We start from the raw sequence: 17,021 nt of genomic DNA on the forward strand, positions 1-17,021 counted from the left end.
TTGTCCTAGAACAGGGAACTGAGACTCTATAGGCATATCTCCACCGAGTTTCCCTTTGGATCAGACGCACACTTTTGAAGCGAGTCTCCAAACCATGCCCACTTACGACACGCTCTTCTTTGCGGCAGGGAGCAGCCCTGGAGCACGAAGGCTTCCCCTCCGACGGGGGGAAGCCAGGTGACACTGCAGGAGCACAGCACCCGTCCTCCAACCACTGCTGGGTGTCCAGTCCACAGGTCCAGGCGAGAGGTGGTCTGAAGGTCCATAGCGTGGACATCTGGTCCTCAGCACCAAGCTCCTGGCTCTACCGACCCGCTCCTGCTGGGCCATGCTGCTCGTTGACACAGACACGGCCCTTCTGGATGGAGAAGGCCAAATTCTCTCGCAAAGGCTCCAGGTTTAAATAATTTATAGTGCTGGTGGTTCTTGTTTAGCTTTGCTTCAGCGCACTGGATGTTTAAACAGCTTGTGCAAAACAAGACAGAGTGCAGCCCGGTGGGACTGACCATCACGCCACAGCATGGTACGGGCACATGGTGTGAGGAGCTGACCAAGCCTTTGAGATGTATTTTTATTCCAATTTTGCTCTCGTTCTGAGCTTGTGGAAACAACAGCTTGAAGAACAATCAGAGAACTACAGTCACATTGCATTAGAAAAGCACAACATGCACCTCAATTTTCTGCTTCTTATGGCCCACGTCCCTCCATGGGCTAAGATGCGAAGGATTAACAGTGCTGTGGCCTCCAAAGTCACATTTCAAGTTTTATAAAGAGCATTTTTGTCCATTTCTATTAATGCATCAGCACAAAGCAAGCTCTCTGACCCACTGATTAAACCAGACATGTGCAGTTAACTTTAGTAAAAGCAGAACCACAATTACAGTCCTCAACAATGACAACCGCTCCCCCCAAAAAAATGCCAGGGACGACAAGTATACAAATGGGAACAGGTCTGCACAGTGCAGTAAGCAAAATTTGTGAAAACCTGTAAAGAAAAAGCACACGCCGTCTTTTCAAAGTGGGATTTTCAAAGGAGCTCAGAGAGTTCCTCAAAATTCATGGTTCAGAGGCTCCTTCAAAAACCCCAGCTTGAATTGCTCGACTGCTCTGCTCTCTTTAGCTGGAATAACACAAGACAGACATCTAATTCAGAACAAACACTGGAGAAGTCAAGTCGAATCTTCATTACCATAACTCCACATCTTGGGCGTGAGGGTCAAGAGCCTCCCAAAAGCTGTGTTTCTTTGAACATATGTAAATCACACACGCAAAGACAACCCAGACAAGACCATGTTGAAATATTCCTGGGGACTGTACAAAACAGAGAACTGCAACAACTGTAAGACGACTGCCGGTTACGTGAAAGACCGCACCACCCTCAACTGTTGATATCCTATTCATTTATCCAGTAAGATATTCTGAGATATGCAATCGCTCGACAGGTTGGAAATACTACCTCCGCACCTGAAATAGAAAAGACAGGCCTAATCCTGTTCTCATTTGTACCTGAGCAACCCTGCAATTAATTCAGAGCCCGTTCGTTTTCAGATGCCTCAGCCTTTGCAAACACACAGTGGTGGCTCACGAGGGCTTTTTCACCCCAGCCTCTTTGCTCCCACCCCATCCTCCCCAAGGGAGTGAATTCCAGTGACAACCCGCACCCTTGTGCAGCACCCTCCTGCACAAAACAGTTTGTGGGCTTGGGGCTTAGCTCCTGAGGGATACGGAGGAGTAACAGTATTTTGTACAGAACTGAGCACAGCTTTGGTACCACACCATAAAAAAAATCCTTGCTCCTGCTGCAAGGCTACATCCTTCCAGGAGAAGGAAGGTTGCGAGCTCACAAACTCACTGCGAGAAAATACACATTTCCATTCACATCATCCATTCACCCTTCATGCAGAGCATGAGGACAGCAACAGAAAATACCGCCTTAGAAATGCCTATTTAAGGGTGTTGGCAAATTCATACAATTTGCATTTTTTACTTTTAGATCATTTGCTCAAACTCTGCTCCCTGTTACACCCTAGCACAATCTTTGACTTGAATAGCCTTACATCAATAAGGAAACTAATGAACAAACAAGAAACCAATATTTATAATAATCTCTTTAAAACAAACAGAAGCAACAAACCTTGGACAATAACGTCTATTCTTTAAAACAAATGTGCGCAGACACTTGCTATTTGCGAGGCTGCTCGTGAATTCTGCAGTACCTGGAATGCCTTCTAAAATAGAAAAGCATTTTGTCTTGAGGCGAGTCATGCAGATGGAAAAATACAGATTTTACAAATAAATCTCAAAGGTCACGATGGAGGTACTTGACAGGCACGCTGTGTTCTCCTGTAAATAATTCTGCAGTTTTAAGCAGCCACCTCTTAGCTACCACTTCTTCTGGATTAGGTTATGCTAAAACACTACAAAACAGTAAGCACCACCAATTAAACATCAAACCCACTTTTGCTTTGATTAAGAAAACAGCCTCATAAAATTAAGGAGGTTCCTAAGATACACAATGGGTTGAAGACAGGAGGTTAGGTGAACTCCATTTTAGAAAACGTAATTACACCTTTGTGTTTTAAAGGCCACGCTTCCAAGACTATTAATAGCAGACGGTGAGCCTTCCACGCCTTTTTACATAACCTGCTGCAGCACCTGCGCAACTTGCCTACCCAAGTGATTAAACCGTACTTTGCACTGCAGCATCTGAAAGCTGTTTTTCCTCTCCTCCTATTACCCCAAAAACACCTCCGTGTTTTACAGTCGGAAACGATATCATTCACTTAAGTAAATTCGGAGAACTACGAAGTTTCCCTGTAACTACCAAGCCTGCTCAATGCTGCCCACGTCCCAGGTATCAAGATGGAGCCTTCGTTTTCATGTAGCGCTCTGTCACCTAACGAGGACTTCACTCCCTGCTGTGCAGGTCCACCGCACCCCACGGACACGTGGGCAATCCTTCTGTCACCCCGCATTTGCCTGCGTGTAGCTGATTGCAAGCCCGACTGAAAAAGAGGGAAATTAATCTCCTTTTCTGCTGGATCTGTAGGTACTAATGCAAGTATGGAAGCAACAGGAAAACAGAAGTTTTGTCTGTAGAGGGGTATGACAGACGAAACACAAGGAATAAAGTTGGTGAGTTAAAAAATAAAAAAGAATGAGATGTTTTCAAGACACATTTCAGACCATAGCTGACATCTAGCTTCTGCTTTAGGTTACATCCTTCAGACAGGCTGAGTACAGTGGGGTGGGAAGCGCAGGTTCCTAGCACACGCCAGCGTGAACAAGGAGTAACGAGAGCTTCTTGGACTGTATGGACTGTATTTGTGTACACACAAATGTATGTATGTGACCCAAGCAGGCCTGAAGGCAAAGGGCCTTATGTGACATTCATCTCCCGGTTCCCCTTTCGCCGTCCCTACATGTGCTGGGGGTACCAGATGAAACCAGACATCCCTCCAGGTGACACAACAGTCCTCCCCGAGTGCTGAAGGCATCCTAGGTCTTTGGGGCGGTGAGGCTCTGCTCCCCCTCCTCCAGCACCGTGCACCCAGGAAACTAAAATACAGCAGATCTCCCTCTGAAGTAGGCTGCCAAAGCTGTGCTGCTTGCACCCTTCAAAGGGCACACCACCACGCTGGGGTTATAATCCGCCTCTCTGCTAGCAGCTGCAGTGGGGAACAGGCTATGAGTTAACTCTGTAAAAAGCAATGGTAATAACATCTGACCCTTTCATCACGATGAAGTTAAAATCCATGCCACTGTGCCAGCATGTACACCTCCTCTCAGACAGGGAGACAGCTCAGCTTGGGGTCTCTCACCTCCTCCTCCGCTCCCCTTCTGGGGAAGAGAAGGAGGAACCTTTGTGTGATCCAGCCTTGTTGGAGGGCTAGGACCTCTCCCTGCACTTCCACCCATAGCAGACCCACCAGAAACCACGATGTTGGGAATGCTGGAGCCTCCCGTATGTTTCCCCATCCACTTTCCTCACTGGGAATTGCTGACCCTGTGCCTGCAGTGGCTTTCTCCATCCTGAAATGGGAAAGGAAACGATGCCCCACAGAGGGGAGAGGACAGAGAGAGACCCATCACCAGCCTTCCCACACTGGAGAAGGCACAAGCTCAACTCCAAGGACAGCAACAGTGCCTAGTGGTTGGTACCTGTTGAGGCTGCACTAGCACCACCACTGCATCCCAGATCACTTCTCTGTCCCTTGTGGCTACACAAAAAATACGCGCAGATATGCCCTGTACGGTCATGGGCGAGGCCACACACAGCAGGTGGCACGTGGATGGCTGAAAAAAACAAGTTACCTGCAAGCAGGCTGCAAACCAAGTGGCACCACTGACTTCTTGGTGCTCAACATCCTACCCAAATCCCAGAGAAAGGGAAAAGTAAGCTGAAGAGCTTCATCCCTGTCCATTCCACGCAGCTCAGTTCCAGCTGCATGATGTGGTGCAGAAAGAAGTCAGCATAATGTCACCTTACAGATTTTTCCTGTTACACAAAATCAGGGGATTCTTTTTTTCTCTTTGCAGGAAAATTTATGCTTCTTTTGAATGCCTTTACCCATAAATTGATGTGCCTATGTCTTATTTGCCTTGACAGCATGTAGATTTGAAAACCTAATCATATTTACCTTGGTAATATGATTATCTGTAGGAGCACCGAAACGCAATCCGTTGTTGTCTGAAAAATTATTATAAAGTTATCTAGCTTTCTATTTTTTAATCCCACCAATATTATACAGTAAAATCCCCGATATTGCAAAGATTTACTTACTAGCACAACTTTATACACTGGCACTTGATTTAACTGAGTAGTTTTATACATATGTAAATGTTCAGTTCAGGTTTTGCAGGATCCTGGGTCAGAAAGGACATACCTTCCTCTACCATCCAAGACAAGCAGGGGAAAACACATTTCAGTTGTGGTGAGTGAATCTTTTTTCCCCCAAACCTCAACTTCACAAAATTGCTAGCCTCATCTATAACAACATGGAGGAAAATGCAACTGCTTGCTAAGAACATGTGCCTGTCCTTTATATTCATATATAGGGTGAAAGGCTTTTAAAAAAAAAAATATGTCTTCTAAGAAAGGAAGGTAGCCTTTCCTTCATTTTTCATTCACTTCTAAATTTTCCACAATAGAAAACCTTCCTTAGGCAAAAACTCTGAAACATAGCTGCTAAGAGCAGTGTTGACTTTGAAATACATCATGAGAACAGACAATATATTTAGGATTCATGACAGGAAAGCAGTCACTACAAATGTAACACAGTAGCCCCTGTAAAGGAACCTCGCAGTTTCTTAGATCTGTACTTCCCTAAATCTCCATATTGCAGCCTGAAAAGCAAACCCTGAGAGTCCTAAAAGTTTCCCACTGGCACATCGTGTTTTCTCCAACCACCGGTGAAATTTTCTTCTCCTAACTGATTTGCGGAGCTCTTTACCCTACCCTTGCAGCAAGTAAAACTTCTGCTAAGCCCTTCTTATGAAATCAAATACCATTCCTTAAATTTTTCAGTCTGTTATTTGCAAACTGCAGGCCAGCAGATAGATATTCTCCACATGCCAAATTATGTCATTTCCATTTTCTAGGAATAATACTTCTTGCAGCAAACCAGCAAGGAGTTTTTTAGTTGGGTATGAAAAGAGCCAGCTCTGTGTCTTGCTGCACCTGCTGCGTTGCTAAGCCTGGTATCTGATGGCAGCCCCACAGCCATCAATTGCAATTCTGGGTGAAGAAGAGAGTTACAGAAAGGACTGATTACATCCTTGGACATATTAGCGTACATCCAGAGGTGAATTTTGTGGATATTTGCATGGCTCAAACAGAACCTGATTTCCCATATATATCATGGTATAAGTTGGCATCTACCAAAGTTTCAATGTACAGAAGTCCAAACGTGTAAAAACAAGCTTCTGCATTTTCAGGTTAAACGATGAAGATGAGCTTTTATGTTCGTGTAGTGGAGATCTTGCCTGAGAGACTACAAACAGCTGAAATTGGGGGGGGTGGATAAAAAAAACCAAAAAAACAAACACACCAGGATTTGGTTCTTCTCTTCTTTACCTCCTATCACACTCACCACTCTACAGAGCCTCTGGATAGCCTACCTGGTATTTACTTCTTTGAAGTGAAAAAGCCACAGCATTACTAGAGGGTTGGGGTTTTTTCCTTTCAGAGAGCATACCTGGGGATCTCATATTTGTGTTTTAGCTTTTTTGAACTGTTCCAAGCTAAGCTGTATCCTCCACCAGAAGAGTTCTCAAAGTCATAATAATTACAGATTAAAGCATACTTCCTAACCAAAAGCTGTCATCAAACTATGATCTGTCATTATCCTATCTATCTACCATCAAACTACATTTTTGTGATGGTCTGGAGGGCTGGTGGCTCACGTGGTTGCTACCGATCTTCATCATTTCAACATGCTTGCAGCAGTACATTGTGCAGAGGAAAGCTGTGTAGCAGGTTCCTAAGCAAAAGGGCCAGTCTGGCTGCCTGCACAGAAGCTTTGCCAGTACAGAAAAGGATGAAAAGAAAGATCGAGTAATGGAAAGGCACCGACCACATAAGCAAACCTGCTGAAATGTCTTGCTCCTCCGCTCTCCTGACAGCTAATGATGGGTGACCACATACCAGCCAGGCACCCGCGCAGCATACCCACGGGACTTCCCGAGGTGGGGTTGGACCTAGAAGGCTTTGAATTGGTGGCCAGCGAAGGCAGCCAACACAAACACGACTCTTCACATGTTACCGGCTCAGGTTTTCTCACAGGGGTTAATGAGCGCCCACCCAGGCAGAGCCCTCTCACCCATCCGGCTCTAAAGCCGTCTCACTCCGAAACCTGCCGAGTCCTGAGGATTCGGCAGAGGCAGCTCCCTCTCAGCGTCTGTCCCTCTGTGAAAGTGTCTGATTAATTCCCTAGTAGTCATGAACGCTATGTTCTGTCCTGGCTCTTCTTCAGAATTGACAGCAAAGGGTTTTTTTCCTTGTCTGATGAATATTGCCTTTTTTTATCTGCCAGAGATGCTTGCTAAGTAGTATAATAAGAGCCAGAGCAAAATATATATATGCTCTGGCATATATATAATATATGCCAGAGCAAAATTCTGTGGGATTTGTTTTTAAACGCTTTGTGTATTAAGGGAACAAGGCTGATGCATCTATGCTGTCCATCTGTCTGTGCATCGTCATATTGCATTGACTTCTGAACCACTGGTCAACTTCAACTAACATCTGGAAGATGACCACATTTCCACAAGTTTCAAAGAAAGCAACAGAGGGAGGCACAAGCCTGTGCCCTGAACAAGGGAAAAGGCAGGCAGAGACCAACAGTGATGGGTAACGGTCAGTGTGATGCGGGGCTGGCCGTGCTCGGCACGTGCATCGCTCAGAAAGCCCACCGGCAGTCAGTGACCTCTCCCGCACATCTCGAAGCGACCGTGAGGACCCAGCCTCTCAGCGTGCTCATACTAAAGGACACGGGTGCACTCAAGTGTCCCTCACAGGACTCCCGGAGGAGCTCGCAAGCTCCGTGCATGGGGACTGCAAGCCCTGTCTCGGCGGGGGGCAGCCCTTGGCAACAGTGTCAGAGACTTACGCGGGGCCTGTAGCGCTGAAAACGGGCCATGAGGGACCTGCCCCAAGAGATGCAGCAGGACGCTGGTGCAATCGCTGAAACAGCACTTGTTAAGTGAGTTTTAACCCTGTCGTTGAACGTCCCCTCTTCAGGGTGCCACAGGAAGGCCATTTAGCCTCCTGAAGTGACGGCTGAAGTCAATAAGCGTCCCCCTCTTTAGAGACAGCAACCACCAGTGGTGTACAAGGTCACACACCTATGAAAAGACTTAGTTCAGCATGTGCACTTCCCATTCACCTCTCAGACCATTTAATTGCTGTTTTCACGCTATTCTTGTACACACCATTCTGAAACTCGGGCTGCCTGAAGGGCTTTAGGTTCAGTGAATAGCAGAGGCTCCATCACACACAAAAGGTCTGATGTGCTTCCAGCGGCTCACAAGCCCACTCCTGATGCTGGGATGATCCCGCAGGGTGGACGGTGCCCCCAGCTCTTTGTTTTGCTTCTCTTTCAGGACTCTGCCTGTAAGACACTTGTTTCCGAGAGACTTATTTTGTCTCCGGCATGTTCAGTTTGGAGGCATCTTCTATGGTGGGCTGAGCCTGCACTGCCTGCTGGCCCAAGGCCACGGAGGACCGGGGTCTGAGCTCACGGTCCTCCACCATGAAAATAAATGGTGGGATTCCGCTCCTCAGCAGCATCCTGGAGGCTTCCTCCAGCACCAACAACCCGTCACACTTTGCAAGCCCTACAAAAGCCTGGCAAGTCAACCGTTCCAGCATCCCCCTTCTCTGCATCTCTCCAGAAGATGAATAGTGAGGCCAGAGGCAGCTCTGTATTTTCTAATGGGTAGAAACAAATTGAATCTTCACAAGCTCTACTAATCATTAATTTTAGAATTACTCAGGAAATGGGATTTGTCTTGTAGGTCAATAAATTCTGAAGATAAATCTATTTGGACCACGATAACTTCAATGTCCTTCTCAGTGGACCTCCCCCCAGCGATTACTCAGCAGATACTCCTCTCCGCTTCCTTCCCAGCACCAGCTGCTCCCAGAAGGAATTCTCCTGCCCATCTGCCTTCAAGCCTGACACAGCGACACAGACAAATGCAACTGTAAGCGATGTTTAAACTCCGAATCCAATCACCGATTTGCTTCCTTAGCAAAAAAAAAAAAGAAAACAAAAACAAAAACACACCACAAAAAAGCATGCGCTTGTTTCTAACCACCCGGCCCACCGGAGAAGGCCTTACGTAGAAAAGGAGGCTTCACGTATGGAAACAGCAGTATTTTTCCCAAAGAAAACTATGGCAACAAGAATTCTAGGCATACACCAAAAAAGTACCTGGGACCATCACCTAATCTGCAGGATCTGAATTTATTTTAAACTGGTGTTGCTGAAATCTTGCTCCACAGAGCTCCTCGCTAATTTAAGAGGAAGCTATTAAAATGAATTATCATTTGACATGAAGGAAAACCTGGCCCTAGTTTCCAGCAGCCTCATGTCCTCAGCCACCCATTCACCACAGAACTGAAACAAACTCCTGCACTAGACAGGAGCCTTTGGCATCAACAAACCGACTTCTGAACAAGCAGGTTTTTTTCCATTTACATATAATTACATACTAGCCTCCGAACAGCTAGAAGCTCCATGTTCTTTTTTTGTATCGTTTGTTTCTTGTGCATACGCATAGAGCACAAACCCAAACCACATTAATGATAACCTTGTTAAATATAAACTAGTACGCAATTATACAAACTGCTAACACAAACAAAAAAGCCAGGAAACTCTGATTATATGTTCACAACGGTTTCTGAAAACTAAATAAAAACAACAACATAAGGCAGCCTGTCCTGCCTGGTACTGTAACAAAGAATGGTTTCACCTTACAACATAACTTAGGTGGCTCAGCACAGGGGACTAGTCTGTCAAACGACACATCAAACTCAATTTCAAGCCCACCGCGAGGAGAGCGGATGGGCGGGAGGAGAGACAGCAGATGCACACGCAAACAACAACAACAACAAAATCTGATTTTCCTCTCTGCTGCTCCGCATCCTCCTTCAGGCCAGCCTGTCTCCGGGCAGTTGCTGTGATTCCCACCCTGTCGCGCCGAGGAGGACAGGCCATGTGCTGGGCATTTGGCTCCTTCCTCTCCATTAAGAGGGCAGCAGCCGGTCTGCTCGAACCCTCCATCCCTGGGCTTGCGCCAGCCCTGCGCACGCCTGCAACTTCTCTTCCGTGCAGCTCAGAGTGAGCCCAGCAACCGGAGCCCCTACCACGTCTTTTCACTGAGACGGTGAGGAGCAAACACTTGACACAACCTCCGTGGTTTGCAGCTGTCTGTTCCTGATGTTTAAAAATACATACCTTTGCCAGAACAGAAACAAATCTATTGAAGGCAGGCCCAAGTCTGCCCCAGGCTGCACACATGCAGTGTCACAGCAGTCCTCAAAGTCGGGGGCATAACCCAGGGCTCTCTTGCACCAGCGCCAGCCGTAAGCAAGTGGTACAACAGAGAGCCTCACACTTGTCCCAAGGTCTCCGCCACAGTTGAATCTAGCACTCAAGAAAACAAAAGAGCATGAGAAAACCAGCACTTTCCTTACATCTTACACCACCAGAAAATATACAGCACAAAGGAGGGCCATTACAGGACTGGAGGAGCACCCTGACAAGGCTTCATTAGGTGATTTCCCTTGCCATGGACTTGGGCTATCCATTCAGCCTGCTTGCACGCTAGCAGCACAGCCGAACTTACACGATGCTCCATTTCTAGGTTGTAAACAAAACCAGGAATTACCTTTCCCTCTTAAATGCCACACTGTTCTCATGTAACAAAAAAAAAAGTATTGGTTGTGGAAGGAAGAATTCCAAGAGTGGCAAGCGGGGGCAAGGCAAAACAACGACAGGAAGGGGGAAGAAGTGATACAGGTGAGATCTGAGCACCCTTCCCAGAACTGAGCACAGGATCAAAGCATGCAAGCAAGGAAAACCAAGGACGATCCTTGGGAATCCAGACAGATAACACAGGAATCCTGCATGAATAATAATCTCACTAACTGGAAGGCCAAGGAGAATCCAGGCTCTTGAACACTAAGAGGGTACTGCCCACTGCATTATCACCAACAAGCACAAAGTTCAAGAGCAGAAAAGCAATTCCCAAATCGTGGCCTGTGGGTCACTCCTAACTCACGGGGCCATGGGCAGCAGCGTGCCGAACCACATCACAGACTAAAATGCGCAAGCGTGTGTGCGTGTCATGTTGCTGTGCTGGTGATCCGCAGCGCGGTCAGAGGGTTGTCACCGCAGGAAATGTTTTGAGAGACACATGACTGGGAGAAGATGGGTGTTAACCCACCAGCAGGCATTTTACTTGGGAAGGTGGGGCTCCCTAGTACAGCACCTGCAAAGGGGCTCAAAAAAGCCACCAATACAAACCAGATGGAAGGAAAAAAAAACCCAAAACAACCAACCAATGGTGGGGCACGCAGCTAAGACAACTTTCTCCTGAAATACCTCCAATTTCTCCAAGCTGGTTGGTTTTGAAAGGGATTTTTCTACAGCGATCTATGCTCAATTACCCTTATAAACCCTTGCAATAACATGTGACTCAAAGTCTACCTATTTGTCCGAGGGAGAAACAAGAAGGGAGTGTGGCGAATGGGGAATGTGGGAGTGGCGACCGATGTGGGCTTGGGGAGCGCAGTCATTTCCTCCAGCTCCAGCTTCTTCCCCCCCTCCCCAGCCTTTGATATCCGAGTATGTTGTTGAAGAAGTGAAGGAAGACGATTTTGTACCCGTGGAGCAATTAATCCATATGCATTTGCACATTTTTGCACGATTGCACCTTCTTAGTCAAAGGTCTCGGCTTTTCAAGCAGGTGAGGTTGTTCCTTTGGGAATCAAAAGGCAAAAGAGTACCCGGCGGCAAGGGACAACCTAGAGGAACACGAAGTGCTTGTAGATAAAGAGCATATTTAGGGAGACGCCGCTTACACCGTGCGCGTACGCCGTAATCCGCGGACACCGATGGAAAGATCTCCTTCCCCTTTGCGGGCTAGCGATGTGGCTACGGTGCGCTTGGCTCAGGGCCGGTTCCCAGCCCGCTGCCCAGACGCCATGCGGCACGGCGGGCTGAACCCGAGCGCACGGGGATCCAGCCGTGAGAAGCGGGTGACAGCCGCTCCGAGCCGGGCTGGGGGCCGTGCGGGAGGGCGGCCCTGCGGCCGCAGCGAAACCGCCCGCTGCCGCCCAGGAGGCTCGGGCACCTTCGCGGACCCGCCCCTGCCCGCTCGCACATGGGAGCCGCTGCTCGCCCCGGCCCGGCGGCAGCCCAGCGCCCGGGCGCCCGCCCGCCCCGGCGGAGGGAGGCTCGGCGCCACCGGCGCTGCCACCCCGCGGCTGACGGGCCCGTCCCCCGCCGCCCGCCGGCCCTGCCCGAGGGGCGAGCCCATCGCCCGCGCATCGTGCCCCATCCCCGCGTCCCTCTCATCACCCCCGCGGCGCGGCGCGGCTTACCGGGACCGCTGCAGCTCGAAGGCGGCGGCGGGGCCGGGCTGCCCCAGCTCTCCGCCGCCGCCGGCGGGGCCCTGGGGGCTGGCGCGGCCGAAGGGGGCCGGCAGCACCCCCGCCGTGAAGGAGTTGATGCGGCTGCGGCTGCCCGCCGCCGCGGCGCCCAGGAAGGCGGCGGCCGGCACCTGCACCGCGGTGAAGGCGTCCTCCTCCTCCTCCTCTTCCTCCTCCTCCTGGGCCCGGGGGGGCTCGGCGGGCGCCGCCGGGGGGCTGCCCAGCCGCGGCGGCGGCGGCGGCGGCGGCGGGGCCTGGCGGGGCCTGGCGGCGGGGCCGTCGTTGCCCGGCGGCGGGGGCCGCCCGTCGAGGGAGATGCTGGTGAGGAAGGAGAGCGCGGCCTGCCTGCGGCGGGGGTCGCTGCGCGCCGGCGGCGGCTGCGGCGGCCCCGGCGGCGGCGGCGGCCCCTTCCTGGGGCAGGGCTCCGGCGGCGGCAGGGGCCCGGCGGCGGGACTGCCGGGGCTGGCGGCGGTGGCGGCCGCCGCCATTGTCGGCCGGCTCCCCCTCCCCTCCCCTCCCCTCCCTCCCTCCCCGCTGGCCGGGCGCTGCCTCTCGCTGCCTGCCCCTTAGGCGGGCGGGCGGCGGGGCATGGGTGCCGTCGGCCCGCCGGGGTGCATGGGGGTGGCGCGGGGGTGCCCTCGGCCGCGGGGGTGCCCTCCGCCCGGCCGCGCCGCGCCGCGCTGCCCCGGGCCGCCGCCGCCCGCCCGCTCCGTATTTATAGGTGCAGCCGCGCCGCCGAGCGCCCTGTGCAATAACACGGCAATCACGTGTGGGAAACGGGGAGCTGGAGGAAAACAAAAGCCCGGCCAGCAGCCCGGAGGAGGAGGAGGAGGGAGAAGGGTGGGTCTCGGCGAGCTCCCTCCTTTCAACCTCTCTCTTTTTTTTTTTTTTCCCTTTCACCCCCTTCCCTCCTCCTCCTCCTCCTCCTCCTCCTCCTCCTCCTCTTTTTCCCTTCCTGGATGCGTGGGGGCGGGCGGGAGCCGGGGAAGGTGGAGTCTGTGCCCGTAGTGCACGGCACATGGCCCTCGGAGGCTGGCACCGGCAGCGGCGGGCCCGGGGGCTGCCGCTCGGCCCGGCCCGCCCGCGGCTGCCGGAGCGGCACCGGGCTGCAGCCGCGCCGGGGCAAGCGGCCCGAGTGGGGCCAGTGGCCCGGGTGGGGGCCGGTGGCCCGGGGCAGGCGCTGGCGCCCCGGCAGGCGGGAGGGGAGCGGCGGGGGTCAGCCCCCGGGGGTGAGCCCCCTCCCCAACCCTTCCCTCCCCCCTGCACCGAAGTGCCGGTATTTAGCGTGCCCTCTCGTATACAGCCCAAACCCCAGAATTTGTGTATTCCCTGTATTTTTCCGAGCGATGGCTGCTGTGCAGCTGGCTGCAGGTCTGCACGCTCCCTCCTGCTGCAGCTGCGGCTGGGGAGGGCGAGCGGCCGGCCCCACCTCAGCATAAAGCTCCTTCATCGTTACTTTATTTTGATCAACTCAACCGTGCTACAAGTGTTCTTGTCGTGTGATGATAATTTCATCAACAGCTTATGTAAGGGTTGGATAACAGCTACACACAAACAGCAGAACATATGGTTGTTGCAAGATAGCGACGTGCGCCTTCTTCATAAAGCATTACAGTGACTTGTATTATATTCCACTTACAGTTGGTGGATGTTTTACAGCCATCCCAAACTGTCACAAATATTGTAGTGCCCACTACGATTTTATCAAAAGTTTGCTAATTTGATAAAAAAAAAGAGATTGTTTGATCAGAGAGGGGGACCTAATGCTATTGTTGGAGGAAGCTACGGACCCAGGTTTGCGTTCCTCTCAAAACTGACCTTCTGAGCATTCAATGACTTCAGAATCGAGCTCTGTGTCTTGGATTGATTTCTGAAAGTTTGGCCTTTACTGACACTGAGTGCCACAAAACCTGAACTGTAAGGGGCCGAGTCCCCGGGGTGGGCTCCTCACACGGTAAGAACGCCGCATCCTGAGCCAGAAGCGCAAGGCGAGGGAAGGGGAAATGGTGGAGGAAAGGGACGTTTCCCAGATCCCACCTTCTTAGAGAGGTAAGTGCTGTTTTGAGATAGGCATTCTCATTTCAGACTGCTTTCTTGAGGTTTAAGCTGCTGCTTGTCTTTCCTCACAGAGGGCACTGGTGTGCCTGTCCCTGTGGCACGTCAGGGATGGATCATTTGGATGGGAAGTGGATCAGCCTGGGTGCTAGACTCACCTCCCCAGAGAAGAGCCCATCTGGCACCTCCCACCTGCTGGGAGGATGCTCTGTACCCCTGTAGTTGCAAAGTCCTTCAAACTTCTGTTTCGGAGAGGAAGCCCAAGGAATTGCAGCCCTGCCACCTTCCTTTGATGGGGCAGGCAATGCCCGTTTCTGACTAGAGGCCCCGTCCCTGCAGTGGGAACCAGCAGCATGTCTGGTGTTGGAGCAATGATGCACTCGGCTCCCGTGGAGGAGCTCCGTGCTGCTTTTGAGACAGTACCACGTTTAAAAGAGTTCAGGACTTCTTGGAGGAGGGCTCCTGGGCCACAGAGAAGTGTCACAGCTCTGTAGCCTGATGGTCAGCGCGTTCCCTGGATGCTGACCTCTGGTCCAAGGACTACTACTAGATGGTAGATAGGTCATGAAACTCAGGCCTCCCACATTGCAGCCGAGTGATGTACACACTGGGATTTTTTTTTTCCCTCTTGCATTTCTGAGGGGAAGCAGCCACAGTGTGTATTTTTCTCTGGAGCTCAAAAGCTCGCTATGGCAACTGAGTCGTGGAGCGTATTTTCCAAATCCAGCCTCTCACGAGAGGTAGATCTGGGAGAGAGAACCACCACCAAAACACCAGGTGGGGTTCTGGAGGTTGATCTAACTTGGGACAATTTTTATGAGCGCAGAGGTGTGCGCTCCTTTCACAAAATTACTCTTGTGGTGGGATAAATCACTCTCTGTTGTAAGCATTATTTTTAATAGAGCCACGACCTCTGCTCTAGAGCTCCTCTAGAGCTGTCCCAGAGGAAAGTGTTACCCGCCCTTGTCCACGCTTGTGTCCAGGTGCTTTTTGGCATCTGATTTTTAACAATACTCTTTCGGAGGTCGGGAATGCTCATGTGAGTGGTTGAGCTTATTGAACCTCCTCGCATCAAAATTGGAGGGGTCAGGATAAATGGCAGGTCTTCGCTAGCCTGGCTCATTCAGCTGAGCTCACCTTGTGTCACCCAGCGCAACCTTTGCCAAGCGCACGTCTGCGGTCCCCAGCCTGACTGCCTCAGTGGACCTAAACCGATGCCCGTGGTCTGACACGCACAGCCGCCTCGAGGGGTACTGCGTGTGCGCGGACTGCCTTTTCCTGAAATCACGTTGAAGGTGGGTTAAAACATCCCTTCCGCTGCACGCGAGAATAAATCGCTTTGAGAAAGCCAGATACAAGAAGAAAAAGCACGACTTTTTCAGTTTGAAGTGAAGCTATTTTTGATAGCGAGTGGGGTACCGCAGTACAAAGATAATTGGCATGTTAGAAATACCAGGTTCTCTAGACCTATTTATACATTTAGTAGCAAATTTAAATGAATGTGCACAACCTAAGGTGAAATGGTTTTTTTCCAGTTACTTATGTCCTTTTGATCTGTGCTTAGCAAACCTATAGAGGATGACATGTGCTATAGTAGTCCTGTCTGCTGGAGGATATGTGGAAATATTAAACAAATTGACTTTGCCGGTTGAAACTTTTTTCTCTGATGGGGAACCAGTGGTTGACTAGAGGAAATAGCAAAGTTGAAAGGAAAACCGAAAAGACATATTCTGGAAGCTTGCTTCTGTGACTGTTTTTCCAATCATTTCCCTCCCCGAATTCTCTTCCAACCAACCAGCTCTACCCAAGTGCAAGCAAATGTTTTTATTTCAGAGGTCACAGGCTTATGTAAGTGGCTGGATGACGAGTGGCAATAGGAGTGGTAGAGCATGATGGCTTTTTCACCCACTGCACCACGAGCTGGGAGAGAGGCTCATCAGTAAGACAACATGGAATTGGGGAGGGCTGGTCAACACAGTTGAGCGGGTTTAAAGAGCTTGAGGAGGGTGGAGGGAGTTTGGATAAAAATGCAAGCTCAGCAATTTACCAGTCTGAGAAATGGTATTGTAGAAATAGTGCCTCTGTGCACCTGCCTTCAGAGGAAAGTTAATGCAAGGGTGGAAGCCCCATGTTGACTCGGTTTCCCCGTAACTACTGTGAGGGCAGTCCTGCTGCATGCAAGCATGTGGCCCGCAGGACACGAAGAGCCAGTCTAAAAGGCCCCAGACCTTGAGCTAAAGCTGGGCTCCTGAGCAGCTTGCCAAGCAAGCTTAAAAATATCTTTGCAGGTGAATCAAAAACTTCACCTCGAATTTGAGTTAGAGGCAAGATTTTTATTCTACTGAGAGTTAACTCTGCAGGAATAACCGGTCCTGAGTCACCAGCGTGAGTCACCAGGCCAGTTCTTGAGTGGCCTTAGCATAGTGCTTGCCCGCTTTAGAGACAAAACCAAGCTTCTTATTGTCACTGACACTTGTTAGAGCTGCAGAACCGAGGCAGCTAGTGGAAGAAAAAGTAAATGCAATTGTCTCTTATCATTTTGACAGGCTTGTTTTCTGACTGTTAGAATCAATCAGGTAATGATGTTATGCAAAGCTTAGCAAAGATGTAGTCTGGAGGTAATGCTTCTGCGCTCCTGTGGTTGAGAACAGAGATCATTATTGCCGGTGGTCATGGATATTGGTATCCGATCCCAAGAGTCAGGCAGATTTCCCATAGCCTGTGAGCACTCTTGCTGTGCAAGACTTTGGAGAAACAAGAAATGTGCGATCTTTATAAACGCTTTTTTCCTTTCCTTCCCAGAGTC

At 50.5% G+C, this 17,021-nt stretch overlaps 1 protein-coding gene across 2 annotated transcripts in view; it reads right to left on the bottom strand.

Annotated features, from left to right (window-relative positions):
* The window catches only part of CABLES1 (Cdk5 and Abl enzyme substrate 1), a gene marked incomplete at its 5' end in the record, with an annotated part of 75,343 nt that extends 62,695 nt beyond the window's left edge, over positions 1-12,648 (bottom strand). The window contains 2 exons of one of the 2 annotated variants that reach the window (XM_082305302.1): positions 11,217-11,533; positions 12,113-12,223. In XM_082305302.1, coding sequence (XP_082161428.1) covers positions 11,217-11,305 — 89 coding nt within the window. Of the gene's footprint in view, positions 1-11,216; positions 11,534-12,112 lie in introns of both variants that reach the window. The other variant, XM_082305301.1, reaches the window with a different exon arrangement.
* Between the last annotated feature and the right edge of the window lie 4,373 nt (positions 12,649-17,021).

The sequence above is a fragment of the Platalea leucorodia genome, assembly GCF_965183815.1.
Source record: "Platalea leucorodia genome assembly, chromosome: 1".
Lineage (NCBI taxonomy): Eukaryota > Metazoa > Chordata > Aves > Pelecaniformes > Threskiornithidae > Platalea > Platalea leucorodia.